This window comes from Seriola lalandi, unplaced genomic scaffold (assembly GCF_002814215.2).
Source record: "Seriola lalandi dorsalis isolate HSWRI2012SDOR001 ecotype SW California unplaced genomic scaffold, Sedor1 jcf7180002054518, whole genome shotgun sequence".
NCBI classification, from domain to species: Eukaryota; Metazoa; Chordata; class Actinopteri; order Carangiformes; family Carangidae; genus Seriola; species Seriola lalandi.
Genome location: NW_019525071.1, coordinates 54484 through 81218, shown reverse-complemented (window position 1 = coordinate 81218; position 26735 = coordinate 54484). Strand labels below are relative to the sequence as shown.

General features: G+C 38.2%; 2 protein-coding genes across 2 annotated transcripts in view; both read right to left on the bottom strand.

The window, feature by feature from the left end:
- The window catches only part of LOC111660426 (integrin alpha-X-like), a 17249-nt gene extending 11727 nt beyond the window's left edge, over positions 1-5522 (bottom strand). Inside the window, 6 exon segments of the mRNA XM_087175927.1 lie at positions 111-241; positions 369-483; positions 623-705; positions 1403-1494; positions 2385-2502; positions 5443-5522. Of these exon segments, the coding sequence (XP_087032053.1) occupies positions 111-241; positions 369-483; positions 623-705; positions 1403-1494; positions 2385-2502; positions 5443-5500 (597 nt within the window). The 5' untranslated portion in view covers positions 5501-5522.
- A 1941-nt stretch (positions 5523-7463) lies between these two features.
- On the bottom strand, positions 7464-25711 carry LOC111660400 (integrin alpha-M). The gene is made up of 33 exons (XM_023413667.2): positions 25592-25711; positions 24350-24467; positions 23790-23881; positions 23539-23621; positions 23308-23422; positions 23054-23184; positions 22804-22946; positions 21627-21777; positions 21242-21377; positions 21080-21153; positions 19605-19677; positions 19322-19410; positions 18791-18827; positions 18314-18456; positions 17534-17680; positions 17214-17411; positions 16838-16968; positions 16411-16568; positions 16166-16329; positions 14828-14944; positions 14561-14631; positions 14335-14476; positions 12977-13075; positions 12732-12811; positions 12523-12603; positions 12311-12386; positions 10806-10913; positions 10668-10706; positions 10449-10574; positions 10256-10369; positions 10092-10166; positions 9880-9990; positions 7464-9226 (listed from the first exon to the last, which is right to left on the bottom strand). The coding sequence occupies exons 1-33, from the start codon at positions 25638-25640 to the stop codon at positions 9008-9010; spliced, it is 3690 nt and encodes a 1229-aa protein (XP_023269435.1). The 5' UTR covers positions 25641-25711; the 3' UTR covers positions 7464-9007.
- Between the last annotated feature and the right edge of the window lie 1024 nt (positions 25712-26735).

Below are 26735 nucleotides of genomic sequence, written 5' to 3'. Positions count from 1 at the left end.
CTGCTGCAAACTGGAAAAAAACAGATGACATAATACATAATTTATTTAACATTATGTATAGATACAATTCGACAAATATGAATGCTTTCATATTGCATAAGTGCAGTGACCTTGATTGATGTGTTCTTAAAGATGTCCATTATATCCACTATGAAATCTTTATTTTTTGTGAATTCCTCTTCGGTCATACTCCCTGATCCATCAAACAGAAAGATGAGGTCCACTGTCTGTTTTGTGTATTCTGAAGGAATGTTGAGTGAGAATCGGTGTAGAAGTTTAGTCGGGACAAAGACATTGAGAATAATATTTTACTGCAAGACGCACGTTTTAACCACAGACTTGGAGAAGTTTACGGTCTCATAATTTACCTTGAAAAGCAGAAGTGAGAGACGAGTCTTGCTGAAGATGATCTGTCATCTTGTAACATACATTGTTCAGATAGGAGTTCTCATAACATGCATGGGCTACATTTGGACTACAAACCTAGAACAGATCAGAACAAAGACCAAAGAAGTTTGATTCATGATCTTGATTTTTTTCTTCTTCTGAATTTGGAAGCAATGTTACAGAGAGAATTTATTTCCAATTAAATGCACCGTTTTGAGCTTTTCGATTTTCTTACAGTGAACTGGGAGAGTGTAGAGTCTTCAGCCATCGACAGTCTAAAGTGCTTGATGGGTATTGGTTGGTCTGTGAGAGGAATTTCTATGAAAATAGCATCTGATTAGTGCTCATTCAAACAAACAAACAAAAAATCATTCAGCTACAGTATCAAACATGGCTGAATCCAAATGTATGGATTTCCTTACATATGCAGAGTTTGGAACTAACAGGCCATGACGTCCACATTGCCAATGCAGATTATCAAACATTGGTTTTATTCATATAACTGTAACTACTACCTTTACAACAGCTAGGCTAATAGTAATAATAATCATAGTCATAATATTATGCTTGTCAAATAATCATGAATTTAAACACAATTTACATCCATCCAGCCATTGGCCGTGGGCATTTCCAAAATGTCACAGCACATCTGACTGAAGTCTGCAAGCCCAGGTGGATGAACATTTGGATTTAGGCCATGTTTTCATTCATTTTATATGGACAAGTAACAAATTAGAAAAAAGTCCTGGAAAAATGCATGACAAATGCAAATACTTTGTTACAGGTTACAAGTGGTAGTTGAGTGGTTTGATGAAAATGGTATGAATCATATAATTTGGCCGTTTTCATAGCTCCAGTAGAGTTAGAGTTAAGAAACAATCTGTAACAACTGTTCTGAAGGCTTGTGGTGACCCAACACCTTGTTAAAACATCATCTCTATTTGTACATTGTTGGAAACTTTGTTTTTAATGTTCTGATTAATTGTGTCATATTTATTTTGAAGAAAATATGTACCTGGCATAATGATGCACTGGTGAGTTTGGTTTAGATCAGTTTTGCATGGTTCTTCAGATCCATTTAGCTGCTGGGGTGCAGTGACAGGTGTCCTGTGGATCAGGTCAACAATTATGATAACAGTCATCTTCTAGGTCCCATTTATACCAGGGGCCAGATGTTTAAACAGCACGTATAGAGAAAACCCATTCATATGAGGCAGGTAATGATCTGAGGCAGTGGATCCTATAAAAAGCCACAGCCATGCGTAATGACAGCTGCTCTGAGGCCTGCACTATGAAGCAGGATTTCTGGTTAGCGAGGTAACTTCAGGTTTAACCCTGGGTTTTCGCTATGGTAACTTATGCTGCACACCTAACCTGCTCCAGAGCAGGTTCAACTTCAGAAGATCAGATCAAAATCTGTCAACAGCCCAACTAGGAGTGTAAAAGTATCAACACTGTGAAGTTTCAAGAACATTTGTTTTATTCAAATGAAGCTATAATAGTTACTATAAGCATGATAAACTCTCCCTCTGTTTGTTAGAGGCTCTGTTTTAGTGGACACATGGAAAACCTCAAACAGTAAAACGATTCTACTGATGTATAAAAATATCTATTGCTCTTTATCATTTGACACTTAACTGTAACCTCTTTAGTCTATGTCAAGATCCTGTAGGAATGATGAGTCTTTTCCACTGATCTGATCGTCTGAAGTTAACCTGCTCTGGAGCTGGCGAGGAGTGCAGCATAAGTCACCATGGCGATGTACCCTGGTAAGAAGAGAAGAAGTGAACCACTGTCACAACCCTGAAAAGCCAAGTAATAAACATGAAGTTACCTCGCTAACCACAAATCCTGGTTCATGGTACAGGCCTCTGATATCAGCAAGTGATTCTGCCAGGATTGTGATATCAACATACAAATTTGATAGTTGGAACTCGTGGACAACAGTTGTGGCGAGTCCCAGGTAAAGAGAGGCTAACTGAAACAACAGTACTTACCCTTTGTTCTGGCCAAACATGAATTGACGCACTTTGTTTCTAAGGAAATCTGTTTGGTCCACAGTGGAGATGTGGGGGATTGTTGTATCAATGTTGAAAGCCAAAGATACAGAGATGGCTGTAATTTGTGAAAAGAAATGGTGTTTAAATTAATTTATTAACAATTAATCTGATAGAAAGCTTTGTCTAAAAGCTGGCTAAAACCTAAGCCCATTACCTAGTATAACATGTTTCTATCTCAAAACACCCCTCCTACACCTGGGAGGATATGGTGTCTTCATTAGTGCTGGTGTTGCAGGTGCAGGATTGGCAAAAACTCCTGGATGATCATATGTACTTGAGTCATGCCTTATGTTCCAGCTCCACCACTTGTCATGATCACAGATGCCCAACTTTATCTGTTAGAACGTATGCCTCGTACCCTTTGTGCCCCTGGTCGGGTGAAAGGTGACCGGAGAGGTGGCGATATCCACTTGGAAAGGAAACGCATAGCTTCACTGTTAGCTAAAGGTGCCATTGTTGAATGTTCTGAACATTCAACCCATTTGCGAAGCCGGTTGTGGATGGCTTTTTGTTCAAGATATCAGTTAATTTAATAATGTCTATCAACCCACTCCAGTCATTCCCAATCTAGTTACACTAACATTTATAATACATACATAACTCTTGTTTTACCAACGTCACTTATGGCAGACTGTTGCAAAATGCTGTGCATGCTGCAGCAACTACTACCACCACCATACACGTTTTTTTATTAGGGTTTTAGCTCTTTGTACCTTTCTGTTGGAGCACTCTGATTGGATGACCTCTTTCTTTGCTCACCTTCAAAACAAAAAACAAAAAACATGCTGTCCTTCTCCATTTACTGGCAGACAGGAATTATTAGGCCTAAAAAGTAGGGTAGGAACTTTGGAATGTAAATAGTTGGTTAATGAATACATCCAAGTGATTCTGGATATTCAAAAAACTCAACAACAAACAGCAGATGGTGTCCTTGTCAGGCCTGGTTGACTGCTGCTGTCCTTGGATCAGGGATTCTGCTGAGCTCACTTTTCCTTATATAACTGCTCATTTGACTCTTGTCCACCATCTTCATTACGAGAATGTGCCGATTACCACATCTCATGTCACTTTGTATTGTCATGTCATTTGTCATGTCATTTATGCATTTCTGCAGGGTTTGCCTGGACGAAATACCTTAAGTTCATAGCGTTGTGACATTAAACATGGGGTTGCCATGGTTATCAATGGCCATAAAAGAGAAATAATAAATAGAAGTAGAACAGTAAACGAACAAGCATGAAAGGAACGAGCCCTAATGTTATCATTAGAAGAGTAAAGACAGTATATGACTGTATCAACACAGGGCTCACTGTCATTCAGAGCCTGAATTGTGGAGTTATTTGTCCTATGATGGTATGATGATGAATTCTAAATATCCAAATTGGATCAGATCAGATCCAACATTATTTCTTTTGTTTACAAACAGGAAGTGAAAGTAGTGAATAACAATATGCGATCAAAAGTCCCAAACCCACTGTTGGATGCAAATGTTTTGCATCATCAAGGTAACGTGATAGAAGTGCTGTCCCATCCCCAAACACTCACCAGGTGACGTCAGGTAAGTCTGTGAGGGTTCAGGGTTCAGGGTTGAGGGGGGACATTGGGATTGGGCCATAGACTTGCAAAAGATCTTGGCACAGGGATATTACTTGTAAAGATTACAGCCTTCAGCCATTATATTTATAAGCAGAAGTATTTGACATGAAAAAAGTGTCATGAAAATATGCTGCTTAGAGGGACTTAGGCTCATGACCATCCTTGATTTTAGCATGTAACGTCCCATAAGGTCATAAACTTGATGTATCTACATTTCTGTTTGTGTACAGATTTAAATTTTGTACAGACATGTTAGCTGTGTTCTCTTTCCTCCAGTCTTTTCATTAAGTTACACCAGTGTTTTTCAAAATTTTTCAGACCAAGGACTACTTAACCACTGAAATAAAACTGGCAGACCATCTAACTCCTCAAACATCCCCAAAACCAATAGGGCCTACTATTTTAGCAAGCTTTGCACAGAAGAATGTCACCTGGGACAGTCTTTTTTTTGGTAGAATAGTAAGAAGAGAAAGTCAGGGAAAGAGTCGGGGAATGGCATATCTTAAAGTGTCCGGCCAACGTGGAGTCAAATCAGGCACCAATGTTGCAGGCACCATAACCACTTGGCTATCAAGCCACCTGGACTTGGAACAGAGTTTTAATTATAAACAGCCCCTGTGCCTCACACACTGTACAGTAACATGTGGTGGTAATTATTTCTCATAAAAATGATCGCACACGGACGTCATCATACACTATGAGTCTCAGTGTTAATAGTAAAACTTAACACTTGCCTGTTGTGTCCATTATGTCAGAAGTTACATTTGATTTTCTTTTAATTGACCCAGTCTTAATCCGCTGGTCCATGATCTTTCCGTTGTCAGTGTTTGATAGTTAATAGGCTGCTGTTAACTGGGGTTAGAGCGCAGTCCCAGGGCAGATTAACCATCAGATTCTTCCACATTTGCTTTCAAATGTCAAGCTGATCATTTTTTATGTAAATCATAAAACATAAACTGTAAACTGGCGAAGTTATGAAACCGTAAAACAGCAAATACAAATAATGTTTGAATTTACATATAAGTTGATTTAATATTGAAAACAGCATACAGTATATACACTACTCATTGCTATAGGCTTTGTGGTCACTCAAACGACTTGAGAAACACTTCAACAAATTTACTCACAGACCACCAGGGGTCATTTGCGGACCACTGGTGGTCCACGGACCGCACTTTGAGAAAGACTGAGATAGACTAAGCGCACCCTGACTGGATCTGCATGCTTCAGGCACAGACATGAGATTTGTATCAATCCATCTCATCTCACTCTTGGAAAGAAAATCAAGAATTATTCCTTCAAATGTTCATCTTCAAGACCTGCTTCAACTCTTTCCTCAGACACATTAATTGTCCTCATATATTTACTTATTGTAGGTGAATATTGTTTTAAATCTTACCAACAGCTACCGTGTGGGTGAGCAGGATGATGCGATTCTTCACATGCATCTTTTCCATCAGTCTTCTCCAGACTAAAAGACTATATGACAATGATATGACATGACGGGTTGGGAAAGGGGGAGGGTAAGTTTGTTGAAGGAAGGGGAGTCTTACTTTTTTTCGGGGGTGAGCAGAGGCGGGCCTTTAACTTTCTATCAATAATTCAGTTTATCTGTTGTGGTCACTCTTGCACACAAACAAAAGTAAGCTTTTTACTCATCTGGTCTGTGTGTCTCAGTGATGGCTAGTTCAACTACAGTACAATGAATAATCTAATGAACTCCCAACAACAATCTAAAAACCTGTTAATGACCAGTATTTAAATGTCCATCACCATTTCTCTTTTATATGGGCAAACCTTCCCAAGACTGTCTATCAAACAGACAGAAAGCATTACAGAATAACAGCAATGCCATCCCTTTAGAGAAGCATAGGGAAATGTGTTTGTCTCTCTTTCATACTTGCTCTCATCTGTCCGCCACATGCCCTCAGAGGTGCCCTCTCAATCCCACTGCACCTTGATCGTGATCCAATACCCTGTTTCTGCTCCACGAACTCTGCTTGTCGTTAGTAGCTGTTTTCAGACCTGCCTACATATCTTGTCCTGTTGGATTTGTTTGCCTTTTTGGACTGACTTCAAGTTGCAGCATCGAAAACCTGTGTTTGGCCATTGCCTCAATTCACCCTGCACTGCCTGCGTGTGTCAGATCATCTTCCCTGTTTGCAAACATCTGAATCATTGCAAAAGCAAATACAATGCCCTAGTGCAGGGGTGGGCAATATTTTTTTTCCAGTGGGCCATACTGACTCCGTTAAAGTTTTTTCAAACTGACTTTTATTGTCAGGGCACAGGATGCTAGCAGTCTCAACCATACAGTCTTTCAGAAACTCACCCTCTGAGAACGAGCTGCTGTGTTTGGCTAGCTTATGAGCCAGCATGTAGCTTACTTTTGTGACCCTCTGTTGTATGGCCGTCTGCTTCACAGTGCATCATATTATAAACTCATATTATTATTAGGTGTAGCCTATTTGATACAGTAGTGAATATTTTTTTAAAATAAAAAATGAAAATCTATGATAAGAGTCTGCAGTCAAACTACCAGCAAGTATGTAATACTGTATTTATCTGAGCATATTCATATCTCTCCTCACTATTATACACACAACAGAGCTAACATGTTTGAATATAAATAACTATCACATGTTTGTCTGTATCAGAACCAGAATTCCAGTCCAGTCCTGCCCAGTAATGAACCAGCACCTGCCATTTCTTCTGAGCCTGGCCTCATCAATCATCAACAACCACATTACAGTAACACCTCAGAGTATTATCCCTGCACAGAACACATATTGTCTATACTGTGATCTTTTGCACATCCTGCTCAGCAGGAGTTTTGTCAACACTTTTGTACACAGTTTTTTTCATTATTTTTGAATATGTGTATAATATAATATATATATAAATTTATCTTTTTGACTGTTGCAGTATTTTACCTTTTTATTGTTATTTCCTGTTAATATGTTTATTGTATACTGCACCAAACACGAAGCCAAATATCTTGTAAGTAAAAACACACCTGGCAATAAACCTTATTCTCTAATTCTGCCCCCTATGGAGGAGATGGATCAAGCAGCACGATCATACACATTACACCTTTAAATGAAATGAAGGATTTTCTTTTAACATTAACTTTTGGGTTTTAGGCCCCCGGGTTCAAAATAACTTAAAAGATCTCTTAATAGAGATATCTCAGCAGAAGCATTATGGAAAATACAAACTGTACTAGGCCTATTACATATCATGATAATGTCTCTAATAAATTGCACTACCCTACACCTATGCACAATTGTTGGTAGAAAAGCTATTTTTCTGGGCAGGTTGGCGGTGAATATTTTTTAAAAAAATTTTCTTGCTAGTATACTGGCAGCTTGGGTGTCTTTCTTTGTTAAAAACTGGCACAAAATAAATCAACACAACATACACTGATGAACAATTTTTTTTTACTGATAAAGATCATAAAATATAAAAAACAATGAATGCACAATAACGAATAAACACCTAAAAACAAACACAAAATACACACACAAATAAAGGGGGGAATAATCTCCCCTTATTGAGTTACAGTGCTGAGTAACAGTCTTGATATTCTGATGTCACAGTGAAGTTGACCTTTGACCATTTGGATATAAAATGTCATCAATTTTGAATTTTTTCCTATTAATGTATATATTTGTGTTAAATTGTGTGAATTAGTGAGTTATGCTCATAAAGGCACTCTTTATGAGATCAGTAATCAATATCAATCAATAAACAATTAATTTGACATACCACTTCATCAAATTAAAAAAACTTTTTAACAAGCAGTCAGATATAATACAAATAGAACTTGAACTGTTTCCTGAGTAAATACCTATTCCAAAGACCAGTAATAGCTAAATGTAATGTAATGTTACGGTAATGTATATAACAAGGCATGCTATGCTAAAAAAGAGTAGGAGATGCTACTGAAGTGACAAGGATGTTGACCCCTGCCAGCTTTTCATTTACAAACACAACCACTTGTGTTGAGGGGATCATGTGACCGAGCCGGATGTGACCCTTCCAGGATTGACAACCTGAGTCTCAGCAGGGTTGAGGGAGAATTTTTCCCTTCAATGGGAGAACTTTTACATAACTTCTTTTCCTAATGTAGCCTGAGCATGTCTGTAAATTTAATATTAGAATTTGACCAAAAATTCTTAACTCAGCTTTCTGTGGAGATTTTGCTCTCTTTGTTAGCAGATGGAGTTTTCTCCGTTGTCATCACATACACACCTACTATGGAGGCTATGGAACATCTGTAACATTATAACAGTTTATCATACACCGGGGGGAGATGGAACTGTCTCTGTTAAAAGTCTCTGATGTGAAAGGTCCCCTTCATCCTTCTGGCCGACCACTGACTCCTGGTAGATGACCTTGATGACCGTGTTTGCAGACGTTCGATGTTTCTGTTGTTCACTCAGTCCCTTGTCCAAGGTCCTTACTGTTCAACTACAGTTATTGCATGTGATGCAATAAACCATGCCAGTTTTCTTTTCCAGGGGGGACCTTGTCTTTAGGACAACCAGTTATCACATATTTCAGTTATAACTTATTTTTTTCCTGTTAAAGGTTATTTTGGGGAGTTTTTCCTTGTCCAGTTCGAAGGTCTAAGGACAGAGGGCGTCATACACGGTACAGATTGAGGTAAATTTGTGATTTGGGCTATATACTGAAAATAAAATTTGACTGCAACACTGGCATCTCCCCTTGTTTCCAGACTTTATGTTAAGCTAAGCTAACCGTCTCCAGGCTCCAGTAGACAGATATGACAGGGGTATCAATCTTCTTCTCATTTAACTCTCAGCAAGGAAGCATATTTTCCCAAAATGATGAACGGTTCCTTTAGTGATGCTGCTCTCTGATAATGACTCTCTGTGCAGGCTGCATACTCCATAACTTCAGCATGTCTGCCTTCTTATATTGTGATAAATTTGTTTTGCTTACTCCAATCCCTGGATTGAATTGCTGTCAGATTCCTGATGATCATCATCAGGAAGCAGTTTTGCCTCTGAAGGTGGGTCAGATTTGCCTTCAGTCTCTGATTGGCTGATTAACCCGTTGGTGGGAGCAGGGGTAGGCTCAGTGGGGGTTTGAACCATAAGATCTTGGTCCTCGTCTTCCAAACACATAGGAAACCTTTTCCTCTTGAAGCAACCCAACTTGTGGGATATACAAGAAAAATTATTAGACCAAATGCCAAAACCATAATTTAAATCTTTTTTAATTCTGTTCAAGCAACAGCTGAATATGAACTTAAAAGTCTTTGGACTCTATTTTAACAGTCAAGAGCACATGGTCCAAAGTGCATTTAGGGCGTGTCCATATCACGTTTGCTCTTTTAACGGCAGAAAAAACAGTCGCTGTGCCAGGCGCATGGTTCAAAATGGTTGTACTTAGACTATTTACTAATCATGTGAGTGTTTTGGGCGTAACATACAATAAACCAATCAGAGTGCCATCTCCCATTCTCTTTAAAAGCTTGCACCTTTTAAAGGTTTCCTCTTATTGGAAGGACCTTAAACCTATGGATCTTTTCTATGGTGATCCACTTCCTGCTGGGGTCTATGCACCAAAGTCTATTCCTTCTGTTCACAATAAATTTCAATTTAATTTTCTCATACTCTCTGGTTCCTCTTATTGGTCTCTCCTGATTGAAATCAGGACGGAGTGACAACTGTGTCGGTCTGAAACTAGCAAAGACACTTGCTTTGTGCTTTGAGCTGGGTGTAAGACAGAGCCTTTTAAGTTGTATTTTATGTGTTAGGACTGTGATTTGGTCTGAAACTGAAAAAATCTGGAAATCAACTCTCACCTTAAACATGATTAATGTGATTATGAGCAGAAGAAACAATCCCACTCCAACTCCGGTAAAAATGATCAGCTGTCGATTTGGGGGAATTATGAACTCAACCCGAACTTCAGCCTGTTGGCAGAAAAACATAAGTTTTCAAAGCAGAAGCTGAGCTTAAAGAATGAGAATCTAACATTTCTTGCAGTTTCAGTTGATGTGAAGACTGAATGTACCAGTTTCATTGTAGGATCGTTGCTTCTCCATAAGCCAGATTCATCAGACTTCTCCCGTGTAACACCGTCTTTATTCTGCGGTTAATGAATATGATAAATTACCATGATTATACTGAAAAACATTAAAAGCAGTATCTCGGAAGTGGTCAAACTTTTCAGCTTACCTCTTGTTTACGAGACTCCAGCACGTATCGTTGCTTGTCATATCTAACATGTACAAAGCTTTTAAATTTAACCTCTCCGCTGTCTCCAACATATTTTTTCAGCAAGAAAATGTTCTGCAAAGGAAATGTGTGTCAGTTAATTATATGTTCATCACTTTCAATGTTATATGTGGTATGCGTTGTGGCTACATACCTCTGCATACACTTTGAAATTCCTAAATTGTACTTCCCCTGACAGTGTAAACTCAGTGGTTGATTCTTTGTCCAGGATGAAAGTGTCACACATTATCATTTTGCAGTGTTTTTCTGGCGAGCAGTACTGTAACACAACAACAGTTCATTTTTTAAAGAGATTTGTACTTTCATGACATGTTAGGCTAAAATACTGTTATATTGAATACTTTTCACTTACGTCAGATGTCATGTCGGTAATGCTGCATTGCGTTTTGTTCTTAAAAGTGAAAGAGTAATAGGCAGGCATTCAGAATTTGTAATTTTATACACAGCAGCAGTTTTTAAGTAAGTAGTGTTCTGGCAGTCGAAAAATTACCTCTTGGAAAGAGATGTGATAGTCGTTCAGCTCAAAGTTATATTCCAGTTTAGTTGGGAAGAACAGGGACACGGTGACAGGAAAAGCTTTCAGACCAGGATTAGAAATCTGTGAAGGTGAGAGACAGTTTGTCCATTTTAAAGGAATAGTTTAGGAAACATTAACATTTAGGAAATACTCTTATTCAATTTCCTGCCAAGATAAACATGACTGTGAGGAAACAGCAGCTCGTCTGGCTCTGTCCAAATGTCACAAAATCCACCTTACAAGCACCTCTAAAGCTCAGTAAGTAACACTTTATGTCTTATTTCTTTAGTTCATATAAGCCCCCCATAAAAACATAGGATTTTGTGCTGCACACCGCCTGCCTACCACCAAGTTAGTGAAGAGCTAGTGAACACAGTCCAGCTTTGAGCAACTACAGAGCAAGATAAATCACTGTGGAGTTGGTGAAGACCAAAAAACAGAGCGAAAAAGACAGGTGACATTGAAATTTAATGTAGGCTGTTGTAATAATAAGAGACATGAATGTTGGAGAGAGAGAGGGGATGACATGCAGACCCCATGGCTGCTGCGGTTAGGACTAAGCCTATGTGATGCACGCTCTACCTGGTGAGCCACTGGGCGCCACAATGGGAACCCCTTTAAGTCATTCAGCCCATTAACCAGGAGACCACAGCCTGTTGTCTGCTGGCATGTATAGGTTGAAACCACATTATGGTTTTGAAGTCACAGTGAACTTTTTCTTTTTTAAACCACACCACAAGCTTTCTCTAACTTTAACCAAAGAGCTTTGTTGTCTAAACCAAAGACTGGACTATAGATGCAAACCAGTTCCTGGTGTGACAGTCGTGTAATTCTGCTTCCATTAATAAATGTAGTTTTTTTTTTTTATTCAAAAAATACATTGCCTCAAAACATATCTGGTGTTGCAGTCCAGTTGTATAAAACATAATTTGTAAGAGATGGGGTTGAAAAGTGGCACCAAAGGGGAATCCACTGCATTAAGAGCTGACGTTAAGGGGTCCTGACCAAACGTCCACATGTGATAAGTTGGCAGTGAGGACGTGTTGGAACTAAAGTGTCATGAATGGAGAGGATTCAGACCCTGGAATTAAACTTTTTGCATTATAAGGAAAATTAAGACTAAGTCATATTATTTAGAACGAAAACAAAGGAGAAGGAGCTCCGTAATTCGTTTTTGGGTATGCATACACAGCTCATACACATTTCTGTCTGACTGACGGCCAGTTGATTGAACATGCAACTACTCTGTCACTAGGGGCTTTTTGAAAAAAATAATGAGTCACTGAATGTGTCTTAAAAGCTGCCATATCTAGTGAGAAAGTCGCTCGATTAGCAACACTGAATGTGTCAATGTTGCCCCAAAGTAGCTAAATAATCAATGAATACAGCTTTAAAATTACATCTAGTACCTAACGACTAGATCAATGATCATCACTAATCCTGATCTTTGCTTCTTCCATAAAAATGTATCGCCTCACCTTATAAATAGTCTCCATTCTTTTAGGTGCATCATCTTCTGTTGTGAAGTTCAAATAGGTGGTGGTGCCTTCTCTCCTGAAACACACAACACAACACACTTCACAATATGAAGTTAGCTGATACAAAGTAGTAATAATAAATGTATTTAAAAAATGACTTGACACAATAAACACAGTTACACAATGCTATTTATGTGACTCTTGATACTTACACTGTTATTGCCATTTTAATTTCAATTTGCACTGGGATGCTTTTGGTCAGGGAATTGTTTTTGGTGCTGTTTGTATTATCACTGAGGATGCAAAAAATATTTCTTGTGAATATTGAGAATGAAATATGTAACTATAATGAATATTTCAATAATACAGAGAAAATGTTTGGCTTTGTTCTGTGTGTTGGATTACATGAGAAGGCCTCTACCTTTGTCCAGTGATTGTCATGGAGACAGTTTCATTCCACTCATAGCCAGTCATGACGTAAAAAGACATTTTAAATGTTGCCTTCACAGAAAGAAAATACAATGATATTAGATTTTATTGAGCAGAAAATGTCTTCATGAGAGAAGCTGCCAAGTTAGCAAATTTCAAAGGTCGTGGTGACAGTTCAACATTTATGACATTTCACTTCTGTCTAGTGTGAGGGTGTCCAGGTGCAGTATGACTCACTGCAGATCTGCTGCGATACACAGGAAGGCTGACGCCACATATAGTTTTGTCAAGTACGCCTTCTAGATCGAGACAGCTGTGGAGCGTCGGTCTTGTGGCCTGTTTTTTAAAAAAAAAAAAACATGCACAAGTCAGGATGAGCTGAGAAGAATAAGAGCTTTAAATTTACACTCAATACTTTGATGTTAACATGACCTTTGTTTTAATAAACTGTACGTGAGATAAAGTTTAAGCTTTCAGGCAGGTTTAAAAAAAGAGTGAGTTCTCAGCGTTTGCTACTGTGAACACTTTTCCCTCTGACAACCGACACATCCTGTGTGGGTTTCAAATCCTCCAAAAGCTTTCTGTTCTCTTTCTGTTCTGGTGGAAAAGACATGTGAAAGAAAGCTTTGCCTTGGTTATGCACATGACAAGTAATTTAATACATGTCAGAGTTTTTCTGACAGATGTTATAGTTATAATTCATTATTTGTGTCATGACTTTCAATAAACTGGGAGCCGAGTCCAGTATAAAAAGACTAAGTGATGAGTATGTAGCTAAAATTAGAGGAACAGTCTTCACCTCCAGTCATCAAAGCAAATTAGAGGCAAATGAAAACATTTAGTGGTAAATCCAGATTTGCATAAAATAACTTGGTTGTTTTTGTATGAAACTGTCGTGTATAAGGGAAAATAACCAGACACAAAATTACAAAAACTCAAAAATCTAAAAATCACTGACTGCCTCGGTGTAGTCTGCTTTCTGTCTAAATATAGAACAATGTAATATTTACACTAAGTAGCCCCTTTATTTCATACAACTAATTTAGATTATTAGACCAACTGGACCTCTTGACAACACCTGCATGCTTTTTTGCATTAGGTTGCTGCCACATGATCGGCTGATTATTTGCCATAAGAAATCGTCCACCGATTCAGAACTGCCTACTACATACTCAATGAGCATACAGTATACTGCATACTCCCGACTAAATGAACAGATGAATACGCAATTACCAAGCTGACTGTTCACACTGAAGTATACAGCAGTATCCCAGAATGCAGAATGCGGTCATTCCTCTTACCAATCCTCCACCTCGTAGCCTTCCATCGTAGTTTTAGGAGCCGCAATGCATCATGGGACAGTTGAGTACGTCCAGTATGCTCATGGCGCATACTCAGAGATTCTTGATTATATAGTATATATCTGGGCATTTCTTGTGCACATGAAATTCACACACTGTGCAGCTGTAATGCACTAAATGCTCATTTTGACATCACACTTATTATGAATAGTATATTAGTAAGCAGTTCTGAACACAGCCACTGAGTGTAGATCAGTTTTGGGACATGATAAAGAATTGTAATGTGTAAGTCACCTCTATAAGAATCATCCTGGAGAAGGAGAGGCCTTCAGGATAGTACACAGTGAGGCTGGTGTTGTACGAGTCATCACCATGATTGGACAGTTTCACAGTCACGTTGAAGTAGTTATCTTCTGATACCAATAATACTGGGGTCCTAAGAGAGACAGAGTACTTCTTACATTTGGTCATATCATGTTAATATTACAGCTGCTGTGCTGTGTTTGTCAGATATACGTACGTGAAATTGAAATCCACCTCAAGTTCTGCAATACAGGTGTCATTTTTTGCACATTGCTTTTCAAAGGGAACCTGTAAAAAGAGGAATTGCATATATAATAATTGCTGCATATTTGAAAATACAGAGCAAGGCTGAAAAATACACATTTTGTGACTGGGCAAGTTCAAATAGAGCAGTGCTTTGAACGACCATTATTGGTCTCAGAGATGTTTTTTTTGTCAAACTCATGTAACTGCCTCAGCCTCCTGCTGTAGTGACTGTACGTACTTCAACAACATCCTGCATTTTGCTGTCCACATTCAGGATGGCATTCCCAGTCTCACTGTCGACTTGAGAAAAGTTTAACTTGATGATGAGGGGTGATAATGTGTCTGTCACGCATTTCTGAAAGAAAAAAAAGAAAGTTTGGTTTCAACAATAAAAGGACTAAATAATGAATGAGTGTAGAGGGATAATGACCAGTATTACTGGTATTTATTTTGGTGGAAAAGCTGAATTACAAGATAAATTTCTTATATAGTTATTGCTACATGGGCAGGTCAGTTGGTGAGAATTTGAGCTCACAAAAGCAAATGAACAAAAAAACTAAAAGGAGGAAATACACGCATGTTCACACTGTTTAAGGTTTTTTGCACAGGAAACATTTTGTTGTCTGAGAGACAGTGCAGAGTTTCAAACAGGAATACAACAGCTCACACATATTGCCAGAAACAGATGATTACTGTTTTCCAGTTGAAATCATGTTTTTGTACTTGTTAATGATCTTATATTCTATTTTTATATGCACAATAGCATGCAAATTTATTTGTCATTACAATGATCCACACAGTAACTTTTTGCAGTGCACTGTTGAAATTAAAGTAGAATTTATATATATTTATGTGGTCTGGTTATTTAATGTTGTAGTTCCATTTCTGTAGTTATTTGGTTTGATTTTTTGAGATTCTGTTAAATTTGACTATTTTACATGTGAAAAATAGTTGCTGATGAAGCTGGCAGTGAATTAATGAAGAGAGAAGTTTTAACTCATCAATGTTTTTTCAAGGAAATATGTGAATTGTACTCAATGTGTGGCTATGTGTTCAGCAAAACGGATGGTTTGCAGTAGTAACTGTTGAATAATTTGTGGAAATAGTTTGGTGTGCACATCAGCACAGAGGTTTCTGTGGTTATGTTCAACATGTCACAAACAAACTCGTTTTTGCCACCAAAACTGCAGAGTGTTGCTCCACTGGGGTGCATGACAAGTCACCAAGATAACAAAGGAGGAAATAACTTCAGGGCTCAAAGTGAATTGTCATGACAAAATTGAACGCAATTTGGATGAGTCTGTAGTATAAAGCGCCCTTAGGTCACATGGCCAAAGCAGACATTTTGGTTCATAGCTCACAACTAATAAATCATTAGTTATATTGACCAAGAAAAGTTAATTATAACATGCTTTAGAAAACTCTCTTGGATTTAAAGTGTGCTATGTTGGGTAATGGAAGAAATTTAGAAAAAATAACTAGCTGAGGTATAGACACATGGATGATATTTACAGGTGATAGCTGCTTTGATACAAAGAGTAAGAGTATAAGTGTGAACATTGATTAATCTCAATACCGGCATGTAGATGGGACTGTCAAAGCAAGTTTCTTTATCTGTCAGCAGACTAATGTTGGTAAAATTCCTGGTTTTCTCTACAGTTTCGAAGAAACCCCGATATGTTTGTCTCATTGGATCCACATTGAGTGTGTATGAGATGTTCAGTCCTGAGTTCGTTGCCCCTGCAAAGACATACAGCAGGATTAAAGTGTTTGCAGTGTTAGCAGCTGTTAATGAATCACATTATTGGTTCTGGTCCCCACCTGCTTTGCTCTTTGTTGTTTCTACCATTTCAAAGCAGGATTTTATGGTAACCATGAATAAACTTGTATCTGTTTTGGCCACGCAGTCAAATTTCTCAGTGCTTATTTCCTTAGGCAGAAAAGACAGATGTGTCGTGACATGAAAGACGGGCCTGGACCTGAAAGACATTCATCAGAAAGATTAAAAATGGATTATTAGACTCCTGATTTCTACAGGATGAGGGTGCACTAATGCAGGGAGGAAGGGTGAACAAGACACCAGTCTCCTTTGTTTGAGTAGAAGCCACTGTTAGTGAGTTTTATAGGAGATGGGTGATGGTTCTTTTCTTCAGTCAGACATCAATACCAGTCCTCCTTAGAAAAAGCTGCACCCTGAGATGTAGTCTGTTAGCAATTGTACAAAACATAATGTACACAGTATCCCTACCTTAAGACAACAGCCATGCCCTGTGATCCGATCGTAATATCTGGGAGTCCGTCTTCTCCAAGGTCGTTGACCCCATCAATGGCCTGTCCAAAGAATCTCAACCCAGGTTTTATTTTCTCTCCCATGATTCTCTACAATAACAGATTTGACATCTGAAACAGTGTCTGATTCGCACTTATATAAGGTACTCATTAGAGAGGTGGTGGAGACAAATGCTGCGTGCGATGCTCAGTGTGAGACACATAAAGGTTTTTGAAGGTAAATACGGAAATCATTGAAAAATATCCAGTGGAAATTACATTTTTCACCTGTCTGCAGCATGGTCACCATTTCCACAACAAAAATAATATAACATATCAGGTTTTGTCTGCCTCACCTGGCTGAAAGTGCTGCGTATCCCTTTGTGTCTGTCTCCAAGGTAGATGTACACAGCCCCCCTGTTGTCGTCCTCAAGGGGGGCTCCAACAGCAACGTCTCGGAGTCCATCTCCATTCAGGTCTGCAAGGCTGGAGATTGTGGTACCAAATCTACCCATGGATGACACTGTTACATTCAGTTCGTTTCTCAGTTGCATCTGTGAGAAATGAGAACATAAGGTAAGTGATTAAGAAAACAAAAGCATTCATTTTCTCTCAGTAACCTCATGAAAGCTTAAATAGCGTCACACTGAATCTGAGGCTTTATGGCAGCCCCCACCTCATCAGTCAGTGCGTAGACGTAGATCTGGCCTTCTCTCCTTTCCTGAGGCTGATAAAACAGTGGAGCTCCCACCAGCAGGAAGTCAGTGTTACCGTCTGAGTCGATATCTACTGAGCACAGCTCTGCACCAAAGTATGAACCAATCTGAAAATGTGAAGACAAAGAGGATTTACATTATCTAAATTGAAAAAAATGCACTCTCTAAACCATTTTTGAAAAACCTACATGTCTTCAGGTAAAGTTAAGACAATCGTTTTGTCACAGTTTTCTTCAAGCAAAACGAGATGTCAGTACAAGGAAGTTCTCTGGTTTCCTCTCTGCAACCACTGAAATGATGTGCCCTTTTTTCTAAAGGTGCAACATGCAGCATTCTGCATCTCTTGATACAAAATAAATGTAATACAGCACATTTGATCAAAGAAATCTGCTTGATTGCTTCAAGGCAAAACTATAATCAGGGCCCAGCTGACTGTTACAAGAACCTGGTTAATTAGCTTTCTGAGTGACTTTACGGCAGATGTAAACATGAGGGGTTCTGGCAATGTTATCTCAAAGGTGAAAGTAAGCCTGCATCTTGGACAGGCCCCTGTTCTTCAAGTAGCAACTAGTTCTACTAGAAATGTCCTAACAATGATTGACACCGGCTCTAATAATAAAAAGGTGTTTGTGAACTTTTTGAGTTGAGGTTTAAACATGCTAAACATAACACCTTTATTTCTGACTAGAATATATATCATAAATCAGATTCTGAAAAACGTCCTCAAGACAGTGACCAACCTGGTCTCCATCTAGTGCTTGGGCTGCAGTCCAGTCCTCGCCCTCGTGTTTGAAAAGTACGACCCGTCCTACGTGATCAAATCTTGGTGCACCCGAGAAGTACAGAGGAGCGTTATTCCTCTGTCCAACAGATACCGAGTATCCTGCAACAGTGACAGTCACATATGACGTAATCTGCTGAATATCCACTCACACCAGAGGGGTTATACTGCAGTGATGGAAGCATATAGTTTAGGTACAGATATAAAATTATGCTTTTTAAAAAAGCCTAATGCCATTGTGTCTTATCAAGATACCCATTTACTTAGAGTTTATAAGACTATGCATATTTGCTACATTTACAACACAATGCTATTTTTTCCATCATTTAGATTGGAAACTGATACAGGTAATTTACCTATGCATATCTCACATCAAATGAAAAAATGAAATTTTAATAAAGGAGCAGGTAATTTGTAAAGAGAGAAATAAGTTTACCCATATAGGAGTCATTCTGCATGCTTGGATCAAGGATCTGTTAACAGAAATACACAAGTCTGGTGAGAGCACAGACAAGAGTGGTGCTACCAACAGTAGTTATGTAGGGAGTTAAGACATCAATTGCCCAGTCTGACTTGCTGCAGTCAGGGTGCAGTTTGATTGATTTGACACAAACACACACATAAATAGAGCACCCCAACACTATACGCTCAAGGGGCTTTACTCACCTTAGGCTGGATTGATGGGGTATTTGGGTTTATTTTCTAAAGGTAGATACCACGAAGATTTACCTGTTTTGAGTTAATTGATTAAGGCTCTACTAATAACTACATAACCTGCAAAACCTGAAGTCTCTTCATAGCAGATGTAAACGTGAAGGGTTCTAGCGATGTTATGTCAAAAGGTAAAAGTAAACAGACTCCTGTCCTTCAACAACTAGTTGCTAATTTTGACTCTGATTGTGGCATAACAAAAAGGGTTTTGTTAATTAGCAGTGGCAGATTGAGGTTTCTCAAGACAGTTACCAACCTGGCTTTCATTTAGTCTTGTGTATGCAGGCAAGTCCCCATTACGTATAGATCTTATGTTGCTTTGCCTGGAATAAGATCCTTTTCCAACTGAGAAGTACAGGGGAGCATAAGGAGTTATTAAGACCATGCATTTATTTGCTACATTTACAATACAATGCTATTTTTATCATCATTTAGTTTGCAAACTGACACAGGTTATTTACCTATGCATATCTCAAAACAAATAAAAAAATAATTTCAATAAAGGGGCAGATAATTTGTAAAGAGAGAAATGAGTTTACCAATGTCTTGTTTGACCTCTTGCAGAGAGCCTCGCCAGCTGTTCGATCCCACTGAACCCAGGATCAAGATATCCTGTTAACAGAAACACACAATTCTGGTGAGAGCACAGACAAGAGTGGTGCTAACTACGGTAGTTGTATTGGGAGTTAACAGATCAGCTGCCCAGTCTGACTTGCAGCAGTCAGACTCTGATTGATTGATTTGACACAAATACACACAAAAACAAGACCACATGAACTCATCCAACAAGCACCAGAACCCAAGCTGGGTTCTAAGGGTTGCCACACCTTTGGAAAATTCATCATGTCTACTCTGCTATTTGAATCTAATCTTCTCCAATTTTAAGAAGAAGATTATTTCTTTGATCCAATGTTTAAAAGGAGTGGACTGTGTCAAGTCAAGCAGAATTACAGTGCAAGTATCAGACTCCAAACCAACCCAGTGTCGTAACTTGTCCTCAGTGTATCTATGAGTCCAGTATGCCACAGCTCTCAAGTTACTTGCCCAATTGTAAAATTGGATGTGTGGGCGGACCATTGACCTATTGACCCTGGACTCGGCGAAAATGCCTGAAAACTACAGGGAGGTTTTTTGAGACTGCTGTAAAAAAAAACAAGCCCATAGGTCAATTGTGCAACAAGTCTCCAAGCCTTATGTCAGAAAGACAAACAACACGGTCAGTCATAGTTATGCTTAGTTGTTAGGCGACATGTAGCAGCTCCAGTAATTATGACAGGAGCAAAGGCAAAGGTGTGGTGATGTAAAAGTGCAACAAAGTCTACCTTGGGAGGAGTTTTGGGGTGGGTGGATGGATGGGTCATCAAAATATAGCAATATGACAAAGGCCAGCGAGATTAAATGTGAAACCAGCAGTTTATATTGTAACCTTGACATCAAAGACAAATTTTAAGGAAGTACTTATTTTAACCCAAATCACTATCTTTTCCTAAACCTAACCAAGCTGTGAAAATTATTAAAGTAACTATGGGAACAAAGGTAATTACGCCATTGTTCAGACAGACCCTGAGTTTATTATTGTAACCATGACAACCGAGGTCCGGTACGCCCGCCATATTTTGTTGTCTGGGAAAGGTCCAACGTTTGAAAGCTCAGAAGCCACTACACTGTCCTGCTTCCCAAGTACAGTGCAGTCGTACCTTTTCAGTGTGTTCAGTGTATCAGGTGAGTAATTTGTCAGAGGCACTTAGTTTTTACAGAATGCTGAGGTGAATAGTTAAATCAGCAGATAAGTAATGATCCAACAACGTTACCTAACTTAACTCATATTTTGTGAAGCTGTTGTTAGTCTGTATTTTATGAACATGATCAAATACCTTTTTGTCTTAACATACTTTTTATCTGCACCTGTATGTATGAATAGTTAGACAGCGCTGTGAGCATTTACTCTAGTTACTATGGGTTAAAGATGTAGATTTCAAATGTGTCCAGATTTTGCCTTTTTGACTTTACTCACTTTATAGAAGACGGCACTGAATCCACTCTGAGACATTTCACCAGCTATGTCTCCTGCCCGAGCCACACTGGAGCCTAAATATGAGACAAAACTAGTTCATGTTTTCTCAGGATTTTTCTAACAACATTATCAAACAAAGAGGGGAAAATAATTGAACATCACCTTCCATTTTAAAGATCCTTTTCTGAAAGTTTTCCAGTATTCCCTTGAGTCCGTTGTAGTTCTCGATTTTGAAGGCATATTTTTCTGTCGGTTGTGAAGCAATGACCTCAAATTTATCCAACTTAGCATCTTTGACCTGCAACCAGAATGCTCCTTGAAATTATAAAGTACCTCCAAGTAAAAGACAACAACAACAACAACAACAACAACAACAACAACAACAACAACAACAACAACACAGTTTTGCACAATATTCAACCCAAAACTGGAATAAACAAAAGTTTCACAATTTAAGGCTGAGCTTGATGATTAGCTGGATTAATTTTGTAATCAACAAATTTTATCCATTGGGTAAATAACTGAGACATATTACATGACAGCTTACCCCAATGACAAAGCGAATGATGCTTTTATCATCATATCTTTTGATAATTTTGTTTCTGTCAACATCACTGGGATCTCCATCTGTGATTAGAACCAGAACCTTAGTTGCATCACGAGAGGCGCCTGACTCTGGGTTTTCCAAGATATCATTCCTGAAACAAATGTAAATGCAGCGTTTGTATTGCTCGAAATAAACAGAACTCCATGACATTTGTTGCCTTTATTTCGATAGCGACAGTGAGAGAGACAGGACATGCAGCAAAAGGCCACGGTTCGAAGTGGAACCCAGGCCACAGCAGTTAGGACTTAGCTTCCATTTCACCATGTGAGCCACTGGGGCGCCGTTTTTATTTTAACATTATTTGTGAAACAACTTGTTCAAGACTTTATACTGTATAAGTAATTACGGAAGCTGAGAAAGACCCTACTCGCATATATTTTTTTATCCCGTTCTTATCTCAAGATATCAAAGCTCAACAAGATGTTATCAGGAGAAGACGATTTACGACTGAGTCGCGAGTAACAACCAGTCCTCCAACCTGAACGACCATATAGGTCATTTTTTTTCAACCCTCAGATACGACCCATAGCAGTGTCTCCTGAAATAACGCCCCTACGGCAGCAGGCGTACCGGATCTCGGTTGTCATGGTTATAATACTAAACACAGGACTGTACCGACAGCCTCAGAACACGAACTTTGTCTCTCTTTACGCTACATCACCGCACTTTCCCCTTTGCTCTTGTCATAATTACCATGGCCACTATATGTCACCTAAAACAACAAAACGTAACTATAGGTATAATAAGCAAACGACAAAAGACGTATGGGCTCGTTTTTGACTAGTTTTTAACTCCTTGGCTGACGAGGACTGATCTGAAAATGATCTTGTATGAAAAGATTAATGTAATTTCTGCCCTTGATTGAAATATCTTCTGATGTGTTCAACAATGCATGGTCCTGACATTTTCAGTTTATAGCACCAGGCGTTGCTGTCTGCATACTGGCTTGGCACATCTGATCTCTGATTAACAAAATGAGAAAACAAGCTTTGTTATCTCAAGACAACGGGATAATTATGTCGTTATCTCAGGATAACGAGCTTTGTTATCTTGGGATAAAAAAATATTTGCGACTATAGCCTTTCTCGGCTTCCGTATGCAATGAAAGTGAACTTACAACACAAATTCGAGGGCTCTGTGAGTGTTGGTGAGACTCTTCATGTGGGGCTCTTTCATAAGTTTATCAAGAGCTGTACCAGCCTGATAGTCATTGAAGTCAAAAACCTTCCTGTAATTTGAGGAGAACTGAGCTGCTGCAAACTGGAAAAAAACAGATGACATAATACATTATTTATTTAACATTATGTATAGATATAATTCAACACATAAATGCTATGAATGCTTTCATGTTGCAGTAGTGCAGTGACCTTGATTGATGAGTTCTTAAGGCTGTTCATTATATCCACTATGAAATCTTTATTTTTTGTGAATTCCTCTTCAGTCATACTCCCTGATCCATCAAACAGAAAGATGAGGTCCACTGTCTTTTTTGTGCATTCTGAAAAAAAATATTTGGAGTGAAGATTTGAATAGAAAATTTTGTCAGGACAAAAACATGATGAGAAGAAGAACATTATGACCACAGAGATGGAGAAGTTTACTCTCTCTAAATGTCTTTTACCTTGGTAGCCAGGTGTGAAAAAGGATATTGCCTGAAGATTAGCTGTGATCTTGAAACACGCACTGTTCAGATAGGAGTTCTCATTACATTCATGGGCTACATTTGGGCTGCAAACCTGAGGCAAAAGAAATTTGATTCAACATATTGATTTTCTTTGCTCAGAATTTTCAACAAATGTCACAGAGAATGTATATTTTGGATTTCATCAAACTTATTAAGCTTTTTTCTTACAGTGAATTGGGAGTGTTTGGAGTCTGCAGCTATCGACAGGCCAAGGTGCTTGACTGGTATTGTTTTATTCTCCAGATTAATATCTGCAACAGTAGAGCTTTTGATTAGTACTAAATAAAATACACAAAGCGTTTCAGCTACATAGTGAAATGTTTATATTGCATTTCGCTGTATTGCTGGAAACGGTAATTCGTTTTTTTAATGGTGTGATTAATTGCATGACATTGACTTCAAAAGCTGTATTTATATACCTTCACTATTGAAGCACCGGGTGGTTCGGCCTTTCTCAGATTTGCATATTCCCCCAGATCCATTTAGCTGCAGAGGTGCAGTGACGATTATCCTGTCGATGACATCAATAACCATTAACCATTTAAGGTCAGTCAGGTTGAAATGAGCAGCACTGTTTTAAAAGAAAATGCCTTCTCTGTGGGCGTCAAGTGATGTTGTGATGGCACAGGAAGATAAGTCACAGGAAGCAATATAATTCAAAGTGTCAAACCACAATGTGTTACAGTTTTTCACATGAAGTGAAGTTAGCCAGAATCATCTTCCATTTATTTCATTACACTGTAAAAAGGAACAAGTTGATCTAACTGAAAAAAAGCTAGGAAACCTATTGCCTTTAAAAAAAAACAGGTAAATATAACTAGAAGTTTTAAATTATGTTGACTTCATATCACCTCAAAGTTTTTCCAACCTAAAAAATGGCAACTAAACTTAACTTGCTCTTTTTAAGTATATAAGGATTTTGACAATAAGAGCAATATTAAATATCAACTGAACCACCAGGTTGCAAATGCAGACTTACCCTTTTTTTGTGCCAGATACGTATTGAAGCACTTTGTATCCAAAGAAATCTTCTTGTTTACCAGTATAGACATCAGTATTTGTCGTGTCAATGTTGAAAGCCAAGGAAACATGGATGGCTGCAATTTGAAAAAAATGACACACTTTAATCTAAATAGGTGGAAACTCACTTTAAATTAATATTAATAAATAATTAGAATTTCAGAAGATAACTAATAATTACTGTTTTAGAAATAATGTGATATTTAAAAGCACTGCAGAGCATTAAGCAATACACTTGATAATAAAGAATGCATTGATTTACTAGATATTGTTTCTGTACAAATTACTTTCCAGATTTAATAAGCATGTCCACTGGGTGGCAGGTCAGGCCCAAATCAACCCCAGTCAACACCAGAATATAGTCCATGAGAAGTTCGGATTTTACTTAGCTGAAACATTCCTACATATAGTGACACACAAAGGGGTCACAACAATTTTCTATCTCTCCACTGATACAGTATTCTTCTCTTATAACACTGTCAATTTTACGATGGACAGTTTTTGAAAATGGATCAAAATTGATACAGCAGGTATGGAGATGCCATTTTTTTTGTTTCACATATTCTTGTTCCTTGAAAAAACCCCCAATGCAACTTGACTGCCGATAGTTCAGCTGAACCTGAGCTTCTAGACAGAGCAGAGGGGGTCTGGTAGGTTCCCTTCTTTCTAAGTCCACACACTGACATCATTTTAATTTTCAAACGCAAATTTTGAAAGCATCTTATTCTACATGAATATTAATGTTGTTCCATGCTGAATGTGAAAATAGGCAACAAATGAAATGATGAATAAAATGAAATGAAATGAAAATGAAAAGGAAAATTAAATAATTAATTATTACTGTGAAAAAATGTTTCGTTCTGACTGATGTGGATAATTTGCAGACCTTTCAGTTCCTTTTGGCTCCATTTCCTCTATACAGAGTCTCAATGAAGACTGTTAGAATTCATGTATTAAGAGACTCCAAACCTGCTGATTCTAATTGTATAATAAATAATAATATAAAAAATAATTAAATATCAAATTTGTAAAACAGTGAATATGTAAGTAAAAAAGTTCTGTTTGCTGTAATATCTCTCAAAGGTCTCAAGCCTGAAATTCACTCATGTACTTTTCCACACAAATATATAGCACCCCTATCTCTCCTTATGTGGAGGAAAACTGTGTCAAACTGTAAATGTAGTAAAATTTTAGATCTTACCAAAAGCCACCATGTAAGTGAGCAGGAAAAGGTGACGCTGCCCCTGCATCCTTCACATCACCCCTCAACCTTTTCAGGCAAACAGTGCTGCGGTTGTTTTTTGAGACATATGAATGTGCAATACTTCCTGTGTGCTTGTAGGGCGTTTCTGAAACAGCTAATTTCTATGCAAAATGTTTTTGCTTCCCTCGTGCTTCCTCTTTTTGTAATTGATTCCTTTATCCTTAATGTTTAATTTTTCCCATTGCTGGTACTGATTGGTGTTATTTGCTAGTTTTGTGTATGGTGGCCGACAAGGGCAAACATGCTGCAATCACTTCTGATAGGAGAAACCAGCTGCAAATTCATAAATGATGCAGATTCAAAAACACATACGAAAATACAAAACAAATACAACAACAGCAATGTGCTGCAAATGAAAACACGTGCTGCGGGAAGCCAGAACAAAGACATTAACTGCAAACTGTCTGCTGTAACTAGAACCAAAGGTACTCTATACAGAAGATAAGGCATTACAGACAGTGCCAATGGTATAAAATGGGATACAGTTCCTGTTTCCTAAGTGGGCGTGGGCCTGATTGCTTGTTCATGTCAAAACATAACAACACAATACAACACTATATACAGTATGACTTTGCACCAAACTAATTTTTTTCTTCTTAATATCTGATCATAAAACCAAAAAAAACCATCCAAAAACAGTTAAATGATAATAATAACAATAGTATTATTAAGCAAAGAAATACAAGTTTTATTTCAGTTTAAACTTTTAATTCTTGGTTTCACTTCTAAGTCCCTCTAAACTGTTGTGGTTGGAAAGCGACGTTGGCAGTTCTGCAGCTGTGAAACCAGAACCGACAGAGAGAAGAGGTCTGTTTTGCCAGATCTCGAGCGTGTGTTACTGAGACAGAGACAGTTCTCAAGTTAAGTTAATTTTCTCCTGATCTGTCGGTCTGAAAAATGACATTTTGATGTCAAAAAGCTTGGAAGATCTGTGGCTTTAGAAAAATGGTTTGAATATTTATTTCGGTGACTGTGGGGGCGGAATAATCTGTCACTTCACTTCTTCCATTGGAATGAATTGACTCAGACCTGCTGCTGGTCTCTTAAAGGGGTGTGTTTGTGTGTGTGTGTGTGTGTGTGT

Coding starts and splice junctions, on each gene's coding strand:
- LOC111660400 (XM_023413667.2), bottom strand. CDS start 25,640: ATGCAGGGGCAGCGTCACCTTTTCCTGCTCACTTACATGGTGGCTTTT. Junction 23,423..23,538: donor CCAAACACTCCCAATTCACT/GTAAGAAAAAAG, acceptor CTTTTGCCTCAG/GTTTGCAGCCCAAATGTAGC. Junction 16,969..17,213: donor TACGCAGCACTTTCAGCCAG/GTGAGGCAGACA, acceptor CTGTTATTGTAG/AGAATCATGGGAGAGAAAAT.